The sequence below is a fragment of the Biomphalaria glabrata genome, chromosome 8, assembly GCF_947242115.1.
Source record: "Biomphalaria glabrata chromosome 8, xgBioGlab47.1, whole genome shotgun sequence".
NCBI lineage: Eukaryota > Metazoa > Mollusca > Gastropoda > Planorbidae > Biomphalaria > Biomphalaria glabrata.
Genome location: NC_074718.1, coordinates 24149868 through 24171188, shown reverse-complemented (window position 1 = coordinate 24171188; position 21321 = coordinate 24149868). Strand labels below are relative to the sequence as shown.

General features: G+C 36.6%; 1 protein-coding gene across 1 annotated transcript; it reads left to right on the top strand.

The window, feature by feature from the left end:
* Window positions 1-11544: 11544 nt before the first annotated feature.
* Window positions 11545-16972, top strand: LOC106056655 (uncharacterized). Its single transcript, XM_013213469.2, has 3 exons — window positions 11545-11807; window positions 14909-15072; window positions 15729-16972. The coding sequence occupies exons 1-3, from the start codon at window positions 11647-11649 to the stop codon at window positions 16475-16477; spliced, it is 1074 nt and encodes a 357-aa protein (XP_013068923.2). The 5' UTR covers window positions 11545-11646; the 3' UTR covers window positions 16478-16972.
* The last annotated feature ends 4349 nt before the right edge of the window (window positions 16973-21321 follow it).

Here is a 21321-nt window from a genome sequence, read left to right as displayed (position 1 = left end):
TACATTTATTTTACTCGATATAAACAAATGTTCATTTTTTGGTCATTTTAATATATTACGAACGAAAACTAAATTTGGTAGGATTTAGTTCTTTGTTTAGACTACATAAAAATGTTATATACGTTAGTTTTTATTTATTTAATAAATGTGGACAGCTCGTGGAACTGGAGACATTCAAGGTGTGATTCAAAAATTACACTTACAAGATTTTAATCAAAGTGTTACAACTTTAGAATGCATCTCAAAGTCTTATAATTAAGAAGATCTTTGTATCCTGTAGCCAATGTGGAATTATAAATTTAACATTTATAATAGCATTGTAGTTAGTAAAAGATAGCTGAAGCTGAAAATAAATGACAGCTGGAGCTGGTAATAAAAGAGAACTGGAGCTGGTAATAAAAGACAGCTGGATAGTATATACAATTTAAAAGAGTTACAATAAGTTTAAATTGCGAGATATGTTGTACATTAATTCCCTGGGGCTGGTGGGGGGGGGGGTTGCTTAAATCCTCAACTGCAGGTAATATATAAGGTCCATGTGAAAGGAGTCTAATTGTTCAATAGAGGCAGTTAGTTTCAAGCAACGTGTTCTTTAGCAAGGAATGAAGTCAATTTTATTTTACGTCCGGAGATGAATTCATTAGTCTCATTAGTACTTTCTAAACACAAAATGTGTTCTATTATATCGATTTTTTCAATATATGTGACCCTTTGTTTTAAAGATCCCAGATCTGATGGCCTCATGATTACACAGCAAACAAGTCAAAGAGAAGTCACTAGGTTACTTTGTCTTGAAACTCAATTTTAAAACCAGGTCAGCAGATCTCATCCATTGTTGACATTCTTTTTATCTCACTTTCTTAAACTAACAAAATCAAGATAAAGAGACATGCAAACGAAGATGATAAGAAAGTCTCGTTTTGATCTTGACACGGGGAAAAAATCATTACGGAGAAGTTTTGTTTCAATTGTACACATATTTCACAGCCCGACTAAACATGACTTGTACTAGGTGATACTAGAAATATCTACAGCAATGAACACTAGGTAATTGTTGGACATCTCTTGGCAATCAAAGAAAGGTTATCGGAATCGTCTTTTAATGTTAAATACAATTAAAACATTTACAGTTAATCATTTTTCAATGTTGTCACTGTGATTACAATGTCGTCGTGGGTTAGAAAAGAAAAGTACAAACTACAGAAGAGAACATTTAATTATTACGCTTTAGTATTCTTCCTCTATAACGTATACAAGAGTTTGTTTCCGAAGAAAGATTTGGCAGCCCCGAAAGATATAAAGATACTGAAGTGCCCTACAATGTCAATTAAGATAGTGAATGAAGAGGATCAAAGAGCTCCTTTATTTTGTTACTGTAAGAAATTAATCATGAAGTTGTATTGTTGAATTGTAATATTTGAACTTTTTGTAAAGGCGATTGAATTGTAGAAGAACTGGTTAAACAATGAGCACTATAAATAGAACCCACGACAGCGATTACTTTCTAAATTCCGAGGATGGCCTCACGAGTATTCCCGACGAAGTGGCCCAAATGTTTACCCTGCTGTGTTACATCATTATTTCTCCAATCTTCTCTGTGTTTGGAATTGAAGCCAATTTGATCAACATGATAACTGAGTACAGGTAAAGACAGAATCTCTATGCATGGCACTACTGTTTAAGAAAGATACAGTGATGCAGATATTTAGAAACATATATAATAATGATATTAAACAATATTTTATTTATAGGCTCAGGTAGAAATCATACCTTAGAAGCCCTTCATCTTCCTCCATCGTGCTAATCTTTCCATGAATGAACTGCCTTCTAGAACAAAGACTCATCATATCCAAAATAAGATTGGAGGCTAGCGAGCCTCTGTTCTCTTCACCCTGTATGATATACTCGATACTGTAATACAACACACACGAGGAAGTCCGTGTTCCCCGATAGTCTAAACATTACATTTTTAGGAACGTTTGAACCTAGCCACCCCAGAGTGAAATGGACCATACCCTGCTACCTGACACCCATCTCAGACTAAATCAAGCACAGAAGGGAACTTCGAACTCCCTCGGTCTGTTGGACTTGTTCAAATCAAGTTTCCAATAGCTCGAAATAACTACGTAAACTTCAAATGGACAAGAGTTCATGTTTTTCAGTTTCTAACATTTGTAAGTCAATCTCTTTATAAGTAATAACAAAAATTAACAAACTGCTAATTGATACCCTTCTTTTGTTTCAACATAACCAGACCAGGTATGGGTGAGTCCATCAACATCAGCTTTCCTACCCTGGCAGTAACTGACCTTGCCTGACTAGTGTGTTGTATATGGTATGCCATTGGTATAAGTCCTTCGATGGTCTCAGGTGTCGAGTCTGGCATCGAACTGAAGGACGTTGCTTATATCACGGGAGGTAATCCAATGTGTATAGATTGAAGAACAAATTTCAGGCATTGTCACTATGTACGAAGGAAATAACTCTTTGTACATAGAGTTTTCAATCAAAAGAAATAACAACTTTTTAGGGCTATTTATATGTTATAAGTATATCAAGATGAACCAAGTAAAGTACGCAATTAATTAAGTATCTAGTGAACTTCAACAAAAAAAACGTATGACTGTTTCAAATTTATGTCCTCGTCTGTCTGTTTCAAATTTATGTCCTCGTATGACTGTTTCAAATTTATGTCCTCGTATGACTGTTTCAAATTTATGTCCTCGTCTGTCTGTTTCAAATTTATGTCCTCGTATGACTGTTTCAAATTTATGTCCTCGTATGACTGTTTCAAATTTATGTCCTCGTCTGTCTGTTTCAAATTTATGTCCTCGTCTGTCTGTTTCAAATTTATGGCCTCGTATGACTGTTCAAATTTATGGCCTCGTATGACTGTTTCGAAATAAGTTTGATGCCAGGTGTTCTTATCTAAACCAGTGCAGGGCCGGCCTTAGATAATTGGAGGCTCTGTGCGAAGTAAATTTATTGGCAACAAATGAAATAGAAACATTAATTATAAAAACAATACAACGAAATTCAACGAAAATGCAACGAAAAAAAACTAAAAGTACGCAATGAATTAAGAATAGAGTGAACTTCAACAATAAAATTGTGGACACGTTTCGCTATTTCTAAAAAAAAAAAATTGGAGGCCCTTTGTTTGCTGCCTAGTTTCCTTATACCTAAGGCCGGCCCTGAGTAGTGACGGTAATAAGGGCGTATGTTGCACAGTTCTCCTAAAATGCTGCCTCCATCATTTAGCTACCTAACGCAGCTATCGAGCAATAAGTAGTTAACTACACTGACCATGAAGGCCTCCAAAAGTACATCATTATAAAGGTGTTACCATAACAAGAAAATTAGTTCTGAAACAAAAACAATTTGTCTATATTTAAATTGATTGATATTCATATTTTAGCCATAACAATAGCTGCTTTCAACATGCACTAAACGTTCCAATCTCTTCTACAGCCTACCCACGTGTGTTGTTCTCCAAGATGACCTGTTTGATAACTGTGTACATCTCCGTGGAGAGATGCCTATGCATAGTGTCCTCACTGAAGGTCAAGTCTATGATGACTCCGAGGAGAACTATAATATTTCTGTTTGGGCTGCATATTGTTGGTGTGACATCTAACTTTCCGGTCATATATTTAGGATCCGTGAACCTGTCAATGAAGTGGAACTTGAGTGTTCCGTATGGCCTGATGAGGTGTTCCACGAACTACTGGAATAAAGACTAGTAGGCCAGCACATGAATCATTCGGTCTAAAAATAATTAGCAAAGTGTTCTCTAAATACTCAGAATGGGCGAAGTGTTCTGCTAAGGAAAACGTTTGGAAAACATTGCTCTAGACTAACGTGAGTCATTTGCTCTTGAGACTTCTGACACTCACAGCTTCTCTAGACTAACGTGAGTCATTTGTTCTTGAGACTTCAGACACTCACAGCTCCTCTAGACTAACGGGAGTCATTTGTTCTTGAGACTTCTGACACTCACAGCTTTTCTAGACTAACGTGAGTCATTTGCTCTTGAGACTTCTGACACTCACAGCTACTCTAGACTAACGTGAGTCATTTGCTCTTGAGACTTCTGACACTCACAGATCCTCTAGACTAACGTGAGTCATTTGCTCTTGAGACTTCGAACACTCACAGCTCCTCTAGACTAACGTGAGTCATTTGTTCTTGAGACTTCTGACACTCACAGATCCTCTAGACTAACGTGAGTCATTTGCTCTTGAGACTTCTGACACTCACAGCTTTTCTAGACTAACGTGAGTCATTTGCTCTTGAGACTTCTGACACTCACAGCTTTTCTAGACTAACGTGAGTCATTTGCTCTTGAGACTTCTGACACTCACAGCTCCTCTAGACAAACGTGAGTCATATGCTCTTGAGACTTCAGACACTCACAGCTCCTCTAGACTAACGTGAGTCAGTTGCTCTTGAGACTTCGAACACTCACAGCTCCTCTAGACTAACGTGAGTCAGTTGCTCTTGAGACTTCAGACACTCACAGCTTTTCTAGACTAACGTGAGTCAGTTGCTCTTGAGACTTCTGACACTCACAGCTTTTCTAGACTAACGGGAGTCAGTTGCTCTTGAGACTTCAGACACTCACAGCTCCTCTAGACTAACGTGAGTCAGTTGCTCTTGAGACTTCAGACACTCACAGCTCCTCTAGACTAACGTGAGTCAGTTGCTCTTGAGACTTCGAACACTCACAGCTCCTCTAGACTAACGTGAGTCAGTTGCTCTTGAGACTTCAGACACTCACAGCTTTTCTAGACTAACGTGAGTCAGTTGCTCTTGAGACTTCTGACACTCACAGCTTTTCTAGACTAACGTGAGTCAGTTGCTCTTGAGACTTCTGACACTCACAGCTTTTCTAGACTAACGGGAGTCAGTTGCTCTTGAGACTTCAGACACTCACAGCTTTTCTAGACTAACGTGAGTCAGTTGCTCTTGAGACTTCTGACACTCACAGCTTTTCTAGACTAACGGGAGTCAGTTGCTCTTGAGACTTCAGACACTCACAGCTTCTCTAGACTAACGTGAGTCAGTTGCTCTTGAGACTTCAGACACTCACAGCTTTTCTAGACTAACGTGAGTCAGTTGCTCTTGAGACTTCTGACACTCACAGCTTTTCTAGACTAACGGGAGTCAGTTGCTCTTGAGACTTCAGACACTCACAGCTCCTCTAGACTAACGTGAGTCAGTTGCTCTTGAGACTTCTGACACTCACAGCTTTTCTAGACTAACGTGAGTCAGTTGCTCTTGAGACTTCTGACACTCACAGCTTTTCTAGACTAACGGGAGTCAGTTGCTCTTGAGACTTCTGACACTCACAGCTTTTCTAGACTAACGGGAGTCAGTTGCTCTTGAGACTTCTGACACTCACAGCTCCTCTAGACTAACGTGAGTCAGTTGCTCTTGAGACTTCTGACACTCACAGCTATTCTAGACTAACGTGAGTCATTTGTTCTTGAGACTTCGAACACTGACAGCTTCTCTAGACTAACATGAGTCATTTGCTCTTGAGACTTCGAACACTCACAGCTTTTCTAGACTTACGTGAGTCATTTACTCTTGAGACTTCGAACACTCACAGCTTTTCTAGACTAACGTGAGTCATTTACTCTTGAGACTTCGAACACTCACAGCTTTTCTAGACTAACGTGAGTCATTAGTTCTTGAGACTTCTGACACTCATAGATCCTCTAGACAAACGTGAGTCAGTTGCTCTAGAGACTTCTGACACTCACAGCTCCTCTAGACTAACATGAGTCATTTACTCTTGAGACTTCGAACACTCACAGCTTTTCTAGACTAACGTGAGTCAGTTGCTCTTGAGACTTCTGACACTCACAGCTCCTCTAGACTAACGTGAGTCATTTGCTCTTGAGACTTCTGAGACTAACAACTCCTCTAGACTAACGTGAGTCATTTGCTCTTGAGACTTATGACACTCACAGATCCTCTAGACTAACGTGAGTCGTCGTGAGTCATATGCTCTTGAGACTTCTGACACTCATAGATCCTCTAGACAAACGTGAGTCATTTGCTCTTGAGACTTCTGACACTCATAGATCCTCTAGACAAACGTGAGTCATTTGCTCTTGAGACTTCAGACACTCACAGCTCCTCTAGACAAACGTGAGTCATTTGCTCTTGAGACTTCTGACACTCATAGATCCTCTAGACAAACGTGAGTCATTTGCTCTTGAGACTTCTGACACTCATAGATCCTCTAGACAAACGTGAGTCATTTGCTCTTGAGACTTATGACACTCACAGCTCCTCTAGACAAACGTGAGTCATTTGCTCTTGAGACTTCTAACACTCATAGATCCTCTAGACAAACGTGAGTCATTTGCTCTTGAGACTTCAGACACTCACAGCTCCTCTAGAGAAACGTGAGTCATTTGCTCTTGAGACTTCTGACACTCATAGATCCTCTAGACAAACGTGAGTCATTAGTTCTTGAGACTTCTGACACTCATAGATCCTCTAGACAAACGTGAGTCAGTTGCTCTAGAGACTTCTGACACTCACAGCTCCTCTAGACTAACATGAGTCATTTGCTCTTGAGACTTCGAACACTGACAGCTTTTCTAGACTAACGTGAGTCAGTTGCTCTTGAGACTTCTGACACTCACAGCTCCTCTAGACTAACGTGAGTCATTTGCTCTTGAGACTTCTGAGACTAACAACTCCTCTAGACTAACGTGAGTCATTTGCTCTTGAGACTTATGACACTCACAGATCCTCTAGACTAACGTGAGTCGTCGTGAGTCATATGCTCTTGAGACTTCTGACACTCATAGATCCTCTAGACAAACGTGAGTCATTTGCTCTTGAGACTTCTGACACTCATAGATCCTCTAGAGAAACGTGAGTCATTTGCTCTTTAGACTTCAGACACTCACAGCTCCTCTAGACAAACGTGAGTCATTTGCTCTTGAGACTTCTGACACTCATAGATCCTCTAGACAAACGTGAGTCATTTGCTCTTGAGACTTCTGACACTCATATATCCTCTAGACAAACGTGAGTCATTTGCTCTTGAGACTTATGACACTAACAGCTCCTCTAGACAAACGTGAGTCATTTGCTCTTGAGACTTTTGACACTCATAGATCCTCTAGAGAAACGTGAGTCATTTGCTCTTTAGACTTCAGACACTCACAGCTCCTCTAGACAAACGTGAGTCATTTGCTCTTGAGACTTCTGACACTCATAGATCCTCTAGACAAACGTGAGTCATTTGCTCTTGAGACTTCAGACACTCACAGCTCCTCTAGACTAACGTGAGTCAGTTGCTCTAGAGACTTCTGACACTCACAGCTCCTCTAGACTAACGTGAGTCATTTGCTCTTGAGACTTCAGACACTCACAGCTCCTCTAGACTAACGTGAGTCATTTGCTCTTGAGACTTCAGACACTCACAGCTCCTCTAGACTAACGTGAGTCATTTGCTCTTGAGACTTCAGACACTCACAGCTCCTCTAGACTAACTTTCTCAAAATACCCTCAACCTCGTCGTGCGGATATGGAAGGGACTGGAATATAGCTCAATTCCGACCCCAGTACAGAGTAGTGTCACCATTTCGTGTCATAGAGTTACTTAATGTGTTCACAGGTTTTCATTCTTGTCTAATAAAAAAAAAAACTTGCGGGAGGGGGGGTGAGGTCAGCATTTTACCTGGAGATTATTGCCGCTAAAGGAAGAGGGGGGGGGGAGGGCATTACTACTTGTGCAACTATTATGTCAAATATTTTGTTTATAGTTAGGTCGTTTCTGTTTCTTTGCTACGAAATTTGAAAGCAAACTAAATCCTTTAATAAAGTTCATAGTTGTGAATTCGAAAATCTTTATTCAATGTTTGAGATACAGTCTACATGAGAATACTAAAACACGGTTTCCATTTCTACAAGAACTATACATACATACATATGTAATAATAGATCGTCCATAGAAATAAAATATTTTGTAAAGTTATAACCAGATGGAGGAGGAAATCATTTCCTGTCCAGTGTACAAAAAAACCTGATTTTGACTTCAGAGGTTATAAGGTTAAACATAATTTTAGTTGACATTCGCTTGGAACTATATACATGCCCGAAACAAAAGCCATTTTCTTATGGGCTCATTTACGTCCGATTTGTCCATGCGTCTTTGGTTCTATAAGTCTATGATGTAAGCTATTGCATACACACAGACGTTACCAATACCGTGACAAAATAGGCAGCGAAAGGAATACAAACACACAATAGAATTATAATGGAGCATACTGACTGAATAGAAACATAACCAGAAGTCAGTGTTAGTGTCCGATTGAATCTTTGCTAGCAACATTTGTTCTGTCACTGAAATAGAAATCTTTCTGTAGTGTGAGAAAATGGTTCACATTTAAACAAAATCTACACATTCAGTGGTTGCCACATGGTTACTACTAAGAAATATGTGTGTGCAAAATGTAGTGAAGTTTACAAAAGTGACTCAGACTTGAATGAGCTTTCTTTTAAATAATTAGAAATGTAGCCCACAGCTTTGTTCTCCAGTTTTGTTGTTGTTTTTTTTGCAATCTCAAATCTAAAATACATTCGATAATTCAGCTTTTGGCAGTGTTATTAGTCTCATTAGTGTTTGAGATTTTCACACTAAATACAATTACGAAGTAGATCCTCTCTCTGGATTAAGTTCTGTTCAAACATAATTATGTTTCATGATGTTAATTGGTGGGTAAAGTCTCCTTTGACTTTATGTTAAATGTGAGTCTGTGAATACAAGTTAATAAAAAAAATTGCTGAATGAGAAATTAAATGATTAAACGACCTGTGAAGTTCTCAACTCTATTAAAATCTTGTAATAAACGTTACCATGGAAAACTTCTAGCGCATTAAAGTGTTAATCTAGTACCATTACACCTACTGGCTGGCTAATAAGTGGCTGCAAACTAAGACTTAAACGGGATGAGCGGATTATACTCTTTATACTGTTAGCAAAGTACGGCTAATAAGTAGTTACTGAGCAAACAGCGAAGACATAAGGACCATCTTAGAAGATCTAAATTGATTGTAATCGATTACTTTTTTTCCAACCTTACATCTCTCTCTCTATACAGGTAGTTATTTGCAATTATAATATAATTTTTATCACCTAAAATTGCAACGATTTCTCTTTGCCAGACTCGACAGTGTCTCAAATGTAATATTCGAACTGCTGTTCAACTCGCCTACCGCATTGTTAATCACATATTGTCAGTAAAAATACATTTTCCTATAAGATTTTCTATAAGAAGAATTTCAGTCCATATAAGGAGGTCTTTGTTTCATTAATTAGATAGCATCTGCGTGTTAAATCAACATGTTATTAATTACATAGAAAATGCTTAAAAAATATAATTTTCATGCCTTTGCTTGTTTTAAAGATGTCATAACAGTAAAAAAATATTACATTACCTATTTTACACAATGAATTTATTTTTGTATCAGTGAAATGATACATTTATATTAGAAAGAGAATGGTTTTGTAAAATAATTTCATTATGAATATAAAGTAACTGAGCACTACAATAAATAAAATTAATGGTAACCAAATAAACATTCAAAAATTAAATGCGGTATAAATATTATTCATATGTTCTTATTTAGTACCAAAGGCATATTGTACACTCTTTAACATGACAGTATATATCTCTTCCACCTTGGTGTACAAAACTGTTACTTGGATGCCTCATTAAAAATTAAAAATATCATTCATTGTCAGTAATTCGTTGAGGTCAATTTACAGTTACAGCGAAAAGAACAAGAGAATGAACAAAAAAATACTTAAAAAAAACAAAGTTTATACTAAGCGTAGTTGTATCAATTAGTTAGGATCAGTCATGTAATTAAATTTGTGTTTACATCTAGACTTACAATAATAAATCTGTGTGATAAGAAATATTATTTTTAACCATTTGTTTTTATTTAGCGCAACTTCATGCTTTTAAGCTGAACTTTCTCACTACGCCTTGACCCTATCATGTGTTTGGACCAGTTGGGTGGGAGGAGAAAAAATGGGATTTCTGGGTAAATATTACCATGGTCTCTTTTTAAATGCATTTATAACAAATTCAAAAGTTTAAAGACCTGGAATCGAATTCGAGGTTTCTAACTTTCTCAATCTAACACACTAACCACTGTACTAGAGAAGTGCTTATGAAAATATGAGGTTTTATAGTTATGTATTGTTTTTTAATATTGTTCAATTCATCAATTCAAAATTGTTTCAAACTTTGGTTGGCCTCCTTCAGTCGTAGAACGACTATGGCTCATCTCGTTTTTCGTATTGTACGTTTTTCTTCCTGAGCTGAGACCCATGTACTTTCACTGTCCATAGCTTTCTTGGTCACTGTCTCTCTCCATCTAGTGCGGTCTAGAGCTATGTCTTCCCAATGGTCAGTATTGTTGTTCACTGATTTGAGGTCCCGTTTTATTACTTATATGTAACGGAGGTGGGGGCGACCAGTTTTTCTTGAGCCAGTCTCGAGTTGTCCATAGATGATGACTTTCGGGATGCGATTGTCCTCCATCCAGCGAACATGTCCAAGCCAGCGCAAGGGGCGTTGTCTGAGGGTTGTAAATATGCTGGGAATACCTGTTCGTGCAAGGATCTCAGTATTCCACACTTTTTTTTTTCCATGTGACATTCAAGATCCTATGGAGACATCTCAAATGGAATGAGTTCAGTTTTCTCTCTTGCTTTGCGTAGGTGGTCCATGATTCACTGCCATACAGTAGTGTACTCATAACGCATGCCTTGCAGACTTCCATTTTGGTCACCGTAGTTAGCTTGTGGTTTTCCCAAACTCTTGGTCTGAGTCTAGCGAAGGTCGAGGCAGCCTTCCCTATGCGCTTTTTTAAAAATCTTCTCTTCTTGAATTGTGGATCCGAGATAGCAGAATTCGTTTACGGCGTCCAGCTTGTTATCATCGTCTATAAGGATGGAGGATGGTGCTGTAGCAGGTGGTCCCATAACATTTGTTTTTTTCGTGATAATAGTTAAGCCATATTCTTTACAGGCCTGAGAGAAGCGGGACATTAGTGACTGAAGCTCCTCTTGTGAGTGTGTCACTACCACTGCGTCATCCGCGAATAGCAAATCTCTTACGAGGGTGGTTCCGATTTTAGTTTTGGCCCTTAGTCTGGCAATATTTAGGAGTTAGCCGCCAAATCTTGAATGGAGATAGATGCCTTTGGTGAATTTGTCAAACGCGTTGTGGATTAGCAGTAAAAATAGTATTCAAACTTTCAAGCAAAGTATAAAGGGAACTAATTCAACTTATACCACACATCAAGGACATATTCTTTTTCTTGTTCGATACGAAACAACAACACAATAATTAATTACCAATTGTTAATTAACTAGTTGGACAATTTTTTTAAATTGATTCTTGTTTTGTCAGGTAAAAGATATAAGTATCCAAAATTTTAGCTTAATCCGAAATTGGGTGTTTGAGAAATAACGTTAAATTTCTTTTTACTAGACAGATAGACAGAGTGAGTTGATATAAGCCTTGTACCAGATAGACAGAGTGAGTTGATATCCGCTTTGTGAAAATGATTTAAAAATAGAAGATACTAAACAAGTTCAGTATGGACTCTGGAAATAGTAGTCAGACGACAAATGAATATGACCTTGATATCTCAGACGAGGTCACGGAACTTGTACGTCTCATCTGTTACGTCATCATTTCTCCCATAGTTTCAGTCCTTGGTATTCTAACCAACATGGTGAATAGCTGGATCTACTACAAGTAAGTCCTTTTTTTGTACGAGAATATTCATTCATGTCATCTAAATACTATATTGAATAAAAAGTTTCACATCAGTGAACTAGACAAATATATCTTGGTTCCTTCATGAAATCAATTTGCTTCCGTTATATTATATTAGTATTTACATGGCAATATAACCACGCATGGGCATAGCCAGAATTGTTTTCAAGGTGTGTGTGTGTGTGTGTGTGTGAGTGTGTGTGTAGGTGTGTGTTTACGTAATTAATCTTCATTACAATTTCACCCTTCATTCTTTAGGACGTTGTTTGTGTACCATAGAATCGACTCTTGCTTTAGTTAGTAAAAAGACAGTGAGACACCTAGTTAGTATTAGTAGTTTGTATAGAGACTCACCATAGTTGACGGACTTTGAACGTGACTTAGTGACGTTACGACTTAGTTGGGTTAGAGATTACTTATGTAAATGAAGTCAGTTGGTGGATTTCCTAGGGATAACGTGTTTTATAGACAGAGACTCGACTGTGGCCTTTTCAGTATTGGACTATCATCTGTGTTATACAACGGTTTAGACTAAGTTTCTTAATCTTGTTAAATTGTGTAAGTCTTATTCTTGTCAGTTGGTTACATTGAATACACCCGCACAAGAAACTCAGACATCTCCCGAGTAATCTGTCGAAGTAAGACAGGCATCAACAACTACAAGACAGAGGCTTATCACAGTAGACACCCCGCCCTTTCCAGCTAGGGGTCAGTGAGGGCGCTGTGAGCGCCCCCACCCTAGCGCCAAGCATTATTTCCAGTATTTAAAACTAAAAAAAAAAAGCAAATTCTGAGGTGCATTATCCTGCTTTTCTATAAACAAAAATTGTAGGTCGAAAACTAAATCTGCTATTCAGTGCACTTTATTCATGGAGCCCAGCGAGTGGTAGCGAGTGGTAGAAAGTGGTAACTTCAGTTTTTCTTTATTTATTGATATTGGAGATGGGAGGGAAACCGACAATTTCCCTTTTGGCTACGCTCATGACATTTAGTAATTGTAGCTTTGATTTTCTTATTGCTAAATGAGAGGGGGGGGATGTGACCATAATGGAATTTGTTCATTCGTAGTTAGCTTTAGATATTTTTCGAAAACCATCTTTTAGGGGGTTTTACACTCAAAACCTTCTGGCTACGTTCAAAGATTTACAGTTACATCAAAAAGAACAAAAAATGTATGTGAAGCGTAATTGTATCAACTAGGTTTTATTTTATAGTGAAGAGAGGGTAAAATAACTCTGGATTTTGTTTTCTAACTTAATGTCACAAACCGCTGTGAGCCCACAACCGTTTGTGTGTGTGTAGCAGAACAACCGCAGTCCACTACCATGGACTTAGTTATTGTGGGAAGTTTAAGTTTGTTTACTGTTATTTATATTTTAGATCTAATGTCATTATTTATGTTTTAATATATTTTAATTAGATTTGTTTATTATTGGAAGGGGGAAATAAGTATTTTTTTTTGTGCTTTAATGTTTATTTTGTTGTCACGGGACCAGAGTACCTAGGCTACAACGAGGGCGGGGTGATCTGGGAAATCTGGGGAAAGGGGCAGTGGTCATCACTGGTCAGATACTGATGATGCATGTAGACGTAACCACTGAGGTTATGCGTCACTGATGATGCAAGGGGACGTAACCACTGTGTTGCGGTGTAGTCCACGTGGGAGGGTTCTTTTTGCTCTGAAAAAGAGACAGTTAGTTGGCGTGGGTCTTGTAGCGCGGACGGTCATATTTCCCGCTTCTGCTTGTCTTCTCAATATTGTATGAGAAACGGATAGTGAAATCTAACGTTAATAGCGATTAGAGACCTTAGTTTAGTAGTTGATGTACCTGTATATAACGTTTCATTTGGAAGATTATATGTTGTGTGTAAATAAAGTTACAGTTTAAAGTTAAAGTTTCTAACTGTATTCCGGTGTTTAGTTTCATATCTTAATTATAATGACTAACACCAAAATCGCGACAAGGCTAAAGCCACCAAAGTTCCAGCGTCAACAGTCGGGCCTCCAGAATCACCCTAGACTACGACCAGTTCAAGCAGGCGCCAGCACACTGCTAGCGTCTTGTGACACTTAACTCCCCCCCCCCTCAAACGTCCATGTAACCACGGTTGTCAGTACTAACAAAGACATTCTGAAATGATTTTGTAACAAGGCAGAAGAGTAAAATAAAGTATCCGACGTTTTACCAGGATCTAATGTTGCCAGTACAAAGACCAACCAATTTTTCTTTACCCACATAATGGCACGCATGCATTAGAGTTGGGTGGATATAGGGACGTCCTAAAATCCCGATATTAGAAATTCTAACCTTAGATCCCCTCGGATCAGAAGCCAAGCGCTTGACCACTTAGCCACCACATCGCCTATGACGGAAGAGAATAAATAAACAAAATAAAATCACCTTGTCTGACAATGGCGAAAAATTCTGAACAGTTTTTTATCGTAATGTTTTATGGTTGTAGTTAGGATTTATTATATTTTTTTTTTTTGGGGTGTAAAAAAAGGGGGGGGGGGTTAAAATGCTCTCCGTTATGTTGTCATATATTTATGTAAATAAGTAAATAAATGTATATTGACCATCCAATTATGAAAGTATTGTTAGTTAAATCCCTGCTAAGTCGTATGACACTATAAATTAATTACCTGCTATTGCTGTTGTCTGAATGGTGGGCAAACCCCTTACAAGGCACTCTCTCTTTATTTTAATCTCTCTAGCCACATTGTATTAGGAACCTTTTCAAAAGCTATATTAATAAAGATTTTATTGGGTCAAAACGTAACAATTTCATAAATATACAGCCCAACAGATACTTAATATAACTTGTTTTAGAAGTTGACATGGAATACTTTTGGAGCATAAAGTGTATATCTAGCCTAGTACCATTATTTCTACTGGCTGGCTAATAACTAATTGTAAAATAAACGAAGTTAATACAAGTCTCCTAGAGATCCGTGTGTAATAGCAAAGCCTTACGGGAATAGTAGGCGAATGTTTTGGTCACATTTAAAAATGACGCTTGATCATTCAGTGCACTTCAGTTAATAAGGGCTAAACATTTTTTTTTTACATTTAAACCAGGCATGGCTTGAGCGAGTCGGTAAACATCAGCTTTTTAACTTTGGCATTCACTGACCTAGCTGGACTGATCTGCTGTATTTGGTATGGTATTGGCATGAGTCCACTTTTAGCTACGAGGACTGACCTTTCTTTTGATTCAATGGACGTGACTTATATAACCGGAGGTCTGTTTTAGGATACTCTATTTTTTTATCTTGAATTCTCTTGCTAGCTATCTTTCCTTTTCCCTTTGCCTCTCCACATACGTCTCTCTCTCTCTCACTCTCTCTGTCTCTCTCGGTCTTTCTCTTAACGATTTTAACTACCTTCAAAAGGAGGAAACTCTCTTTTGATTGTATTCTTTAAGTTTGTCTGTATTTAACTTTTAATAATTGATATAAAATGAAAATAACTAATATATATATATACATATATATATATATATATATATATGTAAATTAAAAAGTAGAAATACAAGTATGATTTTAAAATAATATATAGAAAAAATATATATAATTTAACAGAAATTCGATTATTATTGAACAAAAATATGCCTACAAGTCTAAAGAAAGAACAAAATGAGGATGTATCTTTAGAATTCTTTATTTTATTGGGGATATCTAAACCAGAATACTGGATGAAGTTAAATTTGCTTTTTTTAGGTGTGGATTTAAAAAATACAATGTTTATATTGGATATTTTCTAATTTATATAGAGATATAAATTTCTTAAAGCATGCGAACATTTTTCGAATTATATAAGAGTGGATTCAAATATTCCATTTTGTGTACTAAATCTGTGATATTATGAGATTTATTTTAACATAGTTTAATTGTTTCAGCTTTTCCTCGTGTGTTTTTTACAAAAGTCACTTGCTGGATTACTGTCTACATCTCACTGGAGAGATGTTTCTGTATAGTGGCGCCACTGCATGTCAGGACTATGATAACACCAAAAAGAACTATTTTCATTCTGACAGTGCTGTACGCGGCTGGAGCGATCGTTAATTTCCCAGTCCTGTACTTGGGTGGACTTTTTTTGTTTTGGAAAACCGACTTCCTTCACAACAGGACTTTCTTAGGTCTGGGCTACAGGGACGATTATTTTAGCGTCAACTCTGTGACAACGTCTGTCAATGCCATTACATTCCTGACGTCTTTTATTGTCATCGTCGTCACCACCATCGCGTTGACGGTAGCTCTGCAAAGGAAATCAAAATGGCGACAGAACTCATCCAAGAGTACTGTGAAGGATGCAAGGAATCTTTCCAAAAGGGACACAACTCTGAGCAAAACTATCGTCCTTCTTTCGGCAGTGCTGATAGTGAGTTATCTTCCTTACACGACCAACTGCGTGCTTATGTCACGGTTGGATGGTTTTCAGCTGTACGGTAAATACAACAATTTCTTCATTGTCATGTGGTCGTTTTCTTGGATGTTTGAAACTCTGAATTCGACTACAAGTTTATTCATTTACTACAACATGAGTACAAAATATAAAGAGACGTTTAAACATTTAGTACCTTCGTTTTGTTGCTCTGTGCTGGAGGTATGGAAACGTCATTGTCAGTCACTTTTTAAACAGTTATAGACTGAAACGTGTATAAACTAACAATATATATACAATTTGGGCTATAAAAGAGCATTTCTTGTTTTTAAACATTTCACTTGTTTTGAAGAATAGAGCTAATTACCAGATTAATATTTGCTCATTAAGATATTACATTGTTTGAAACATAAAGAAATTTTTTACATTTTATGGTCATGAATTTAAAGCTTAAAATTTTCTTGTTATTTATAAAGGAATAAAGATAAAAAAAACACTTTGTTATATGTTGAAGTGCACTACTCGCTGGGGGGGGGGGGACATTTTGCTAATCTCGACAGGTCTGGGAAACAACAAATTCTAGAACTGTATGGTGACATGCGTGCACAAACCGCAGGGTTTCTGTCCAGGGTTTTTGCAAGAGAGGATTTGAACTTCTCAAACTCTCACTAAATAGAATTAGATGATGCTGATTAAGAGACATTTTGGAGCCAATAACTGAAATCATTTTATAATATTACAAAAAAATTCTCCCGTCTACCCCCCCAATGTAATCAAACAAACTCATAGCAAGTGATGCACTAGACTGGTCACTAAATATATTACATCAAGACATGTTTTTTTTTAATGATCCATACATAAATATATTGTGTGTGTGAGAGAGATGAAAAAAAATAACACATTAATACACAGAACGCCGTCATTAACTCTTTGACCCCGGAATGTTTTTCAACATTTTAACGGAAATAATGTTTTCGTCCTTTCGGAGTGCGAAAAATGCTTCGATTAAACTTATATAACTTTTTTTGTTTGTTATTAGAAAATAATCTATTTGTTATGTAATATTTGGTATAGAATTGATGGGGAAATGAATGTCATTTTTTAGATAGCACAAAGTAATTTTTTTAAAACAAAAAAATATTTTAATATTAATGTTTGAAAATAAAAAATGAAAACTTATCGACTTCGAAAAAGTCTTCAGGATCAAGATTTATACCTGATCTTGAAAAAAATGTATTATTTTACTATATCGGACACATCTATTTTTTATCATATTTATCTATATTTAAAAAAAAATGTATAGAGAAACACATATAATGTAAATTTTGATTTAATTATTCATGTCAAAATTATTGGAAAAATGAAAAATGAAAACGGATCACTGTGGAAAAGTCAACAGCTCTAGATCTAGATTAGATCCTCGAAATAAAATATATTATGATCACAAATAAAAAAAAAAGATTTATAATGTTTATTCATATTTCCGCATATAATTTAAAAACACATCAATTCATTGTCTAGAGCTCATTTTCCCTTATCACTACCATCCGGAACAATAATCTAAAGAGTTAGATTTCCCAGCGCAGTTCGGTGCATTGGGTGGCAAGATGTCTCCACAAAGACCCAACTCTTTAAAAAAGTAATCTTTATTTGTAAAAATAAATCGAATAAATGAAAAATCCGGATGTTTAGCAAATCATCATCATCATCATCAAACTCCATTTGAGTGAGGGCTTGAGAGGCTCAAATCTTCTCTTGCAAAAGCCCTGGACAAAAACCCTGCTGTCTTGCGTAGTGCATAAATGTCGCCATACAGGTCGAGAATTTTGGGTTTCCCAGACCTATCGAGACGGAGATCAGCAAGTCTGGGGCAGTCAAACAGAGATGGGGAGATGGGGGGGGGGGAGTATTGACTTGCATTCCACACAAGGTGGTGTCAACTGCGCCCGTCAGACATCCGGCCGGTACGATCAAAGAGAATGTGTCTATCTTTACCCCGGTCAAGGGAAGATAAGTCGAAAGACGAGGCCTAGCTATCTCCAATGTGGTCAACTAAGTCTAGCCTGGAGAGGAAAAGGTGGTGCGGGTGAAGAAATTGGGGGTAGGATGGGGAAATAATTGAAATAAAATAAATAAATAAAGAATAATAATAATTAATGCTGTGATAAAATTGAGTGACTCTGACAGCAAGCTTTTGACTTGTCACAGTAACCGAAATATATTCTGAACAGGGTTAAATAAAATGATCATAATAAACCCAAACAAAAAAATATACAATAGAATGAAATATTTTAACCAAAAGAAAAACACACTGTTTACAATAATTTGTGAATACACGCTTGGAAAAAAAAGGCTTGTTATAAAATAACAAATAACCTCTTTTATTGAACACACTTTTCAGTACAACCAAATTTATCTTTCATTAGTATTGGAAATTTTCACAGTAAATAGAATCTTACATTTTGATGTTTATATAATTATTATACAGTGCTAAGTCTGCATACAAATATTATATAGTTTAAAAACGAATGGTGTATATAGGTGGCTAATTAGTTAAGCGCTTGACTTCTGAATATAAAGGTCCTGGGTTCGAATCTCTGTTTCGCGAATTTTAGGGCACCCCATAGTCCACCCAACTCTAATGGGTACTTGACTTGAGTAAAGTAAAGGCAGTTGGTCATTGTGCTGACCACAAGAAAACCCTGCTCCTTAACTGTTGATCAAAGAAACAAATGACCTGAACAATATCTGCCCTATAGATTGCAATGTCGGAAATGGGAACTTTTACTTAGTCTATCAAAACCTTCGTAGTTTGAACACAGTAAACACACAAAGATCTGACTAGTTTTGGATTTTGAACACAGTAAACACCCAAAGATCTGACTAGTTTTGTAGTTTGAACACAGTAAACACCCAAAGATCTGACTAGTTTTGGATTTTGAACACAGTAAACACCCAAAGATCTGACTAGTTTTGGATTTTCTCTATCTCATGAAAGTCTCCAACAAGATAAAACATTTAAAACTAAAAAAGTCTTTAACCTGTACATCAAGATCAAATATTCCGAGAATTAATTCCTCGCCTAAACCTCGTGCAGCAAAAAGTTTCTTACATTTAATTTTTTTTTGTTTTAATGCAAATCTAAATGATATTATTTAAACGCAGTTGTTTCTGGTGATATGTTATTTCGATTCGTCTTTCTTCTCACGAACTGACAAGGTCACGAAGTTTTTATCCAAAGCTAGGACTATTGCACCAAATAGGTTAAGTAATCAAATAGTCAAAAAATCGTTTATCTGTGCGAATTTTTGAAACGCATTTTTTTTTCCAAATTCTTAGATGTAATTTGTTTTAGTACAGTGAATGATGTTAGTGTCATTATAAAATCAATATTCTCACAGATACACTTTGTACCATTCGTTTTGCCAGAATATCATCGATCTGGTTCCTCTTGAACAAGTGTCACAAGTTAGTTCATGCACTAGCTAAATGTACATGTTATTTAGTGTACAACTACGTCATCGTTGAAAAAAGAAATAGCTTTAAAAATATCCTTAGATTGTGTTTATTTTAGCTTATAGATGGAAGAAAGAAATCTTGGGTATAGGTTCAGAATAAATCATTTGTCAATGACTTAGTTGAATTTCATGGGGGGTGGGGGTGTCGGTTTTCTTAAACCTTATAGAAAGAGTCTGATCTCTGGTTCATTGGTCACGTGACTTTATGACCTACAACAATGGGTTCTGTTTCTAGCTAAAGCAATATACTTGACAGCAAGGTCATCTGTTACACAAACAAAGACTCAGGCAACGCCCTTTGTTTACTTAGACTCAAAGAGAGTTTAATCCATGAAAGTCATTTGATTCAAGAGTTCAGAGATCAGCCAGTTGAATAGTGACTTTAATTGTAAAACCTCCTTTTGTTTCGTTTCATTTTAATCATAAATGTTTGGTGTTGAATTGTCCATCTCTTCAAAGTTATTCAAAAAAAGTAAACAACTAAATATTTAAACATTCCAATTAAGTACTTAATACGAGCTTTATCAATCACTATTAGAGCGTAACTCCCAAACGACCTCTTCAAATTGTCCACACCAATAGACATTTCTTTAAACCTTAAACATTAAAACAAGTTCACTATCCTGATCTAAGATGTACAGAGAACGATTTTATTTCAGCATTTACATTTCTAATAATTAAAACAAAAAATTCCCAAAGCGAAATGTTCAATAAGTAGCTATTCATCCTTCTTAAATTAGAACATATGGACAACCTTGAAGGAGAAAGTTGTTCTACGTCATGGCATAATTTGACAAATGTCCTTATGAAAACAACTTAAATAAAGTCTTGTATTTCATGGACTCAGCAGGTCAAAGCCAAACTCCCGATTTAGGAGCCAATTCATGCTCTTAAGTAATGAATCATCTCTAGAGCGGACTCTGACGCAATCAGTTTGATATCAGAGATTTCTGTTTCTTGTCATTTCTTGGTATTTTGTCAAAAATTTCTAAATCTCTGAAGATTCCTTCGTCAAGTTCGTGCGTCTTTCATCACTGAATCGTTTTTTAATTAGAATCACACTGTAAACAATGTCCATAAGTTTGTAGTAAAAATTGGAGCCAATAATGAATGACTTCATCATTTCCTTGACACTAGTCTGCACTCACAAATTGACTAGGGTATATCTGTTCACCTGTTTATAACTTCCACAAAACGTTACACGAGAAAGGATCAACACTCCATTGTTTCTTTGTTAACTTTGGGGTCAGAGGAAAAAGAGGAACAGAATTTCAATAAGAGAATCAATTATCTTAATTTACAGTAGACATCAGATTAATAGCTTTTATTTCTCAAACCCAATTATCTTTACAAAAGAATACCTAATTGTACCACTAAACAAACAATAATTATAAAATAGTGCATCCCAAAATAATGGATTTGTCATACTTTTTAATTGGTTGTTTCTCTGTTAAGTATCCTTCAACAATACACCCTAGTAGGACTTTTAAATGAGATTTATCTGTGGAGAAATCGTGCAAATCAGAGCCTAGTATTGATCATCTAATCACTTTGTTTTGTTGTTGTAGGTAGTCACACTTCCTTCTTCAA

Coding starts and splice junctions, on each gene's coding strand:
- LOC106056655 (XM_013213469.2), top strand. CDS start 11,647: ATGGACTCTGGAAATAGTAGTCAGACGACAAATGAATATGACCTTGAT. Junction 11,808..14,908: donor AATAGCTGGATCTACTACAA/GTAAGTCCTTTT, acceptor CATTTAAACCAG/GCATGGCTTGAGCGAGTCGG. Junction 15,073..15,728: donor CGTGACTTATATAACCGGAG/GTCTGTTTTAGG, acceptor TAATTGTTTCAG/CTTTTCCTCGTGTGTTTTTT.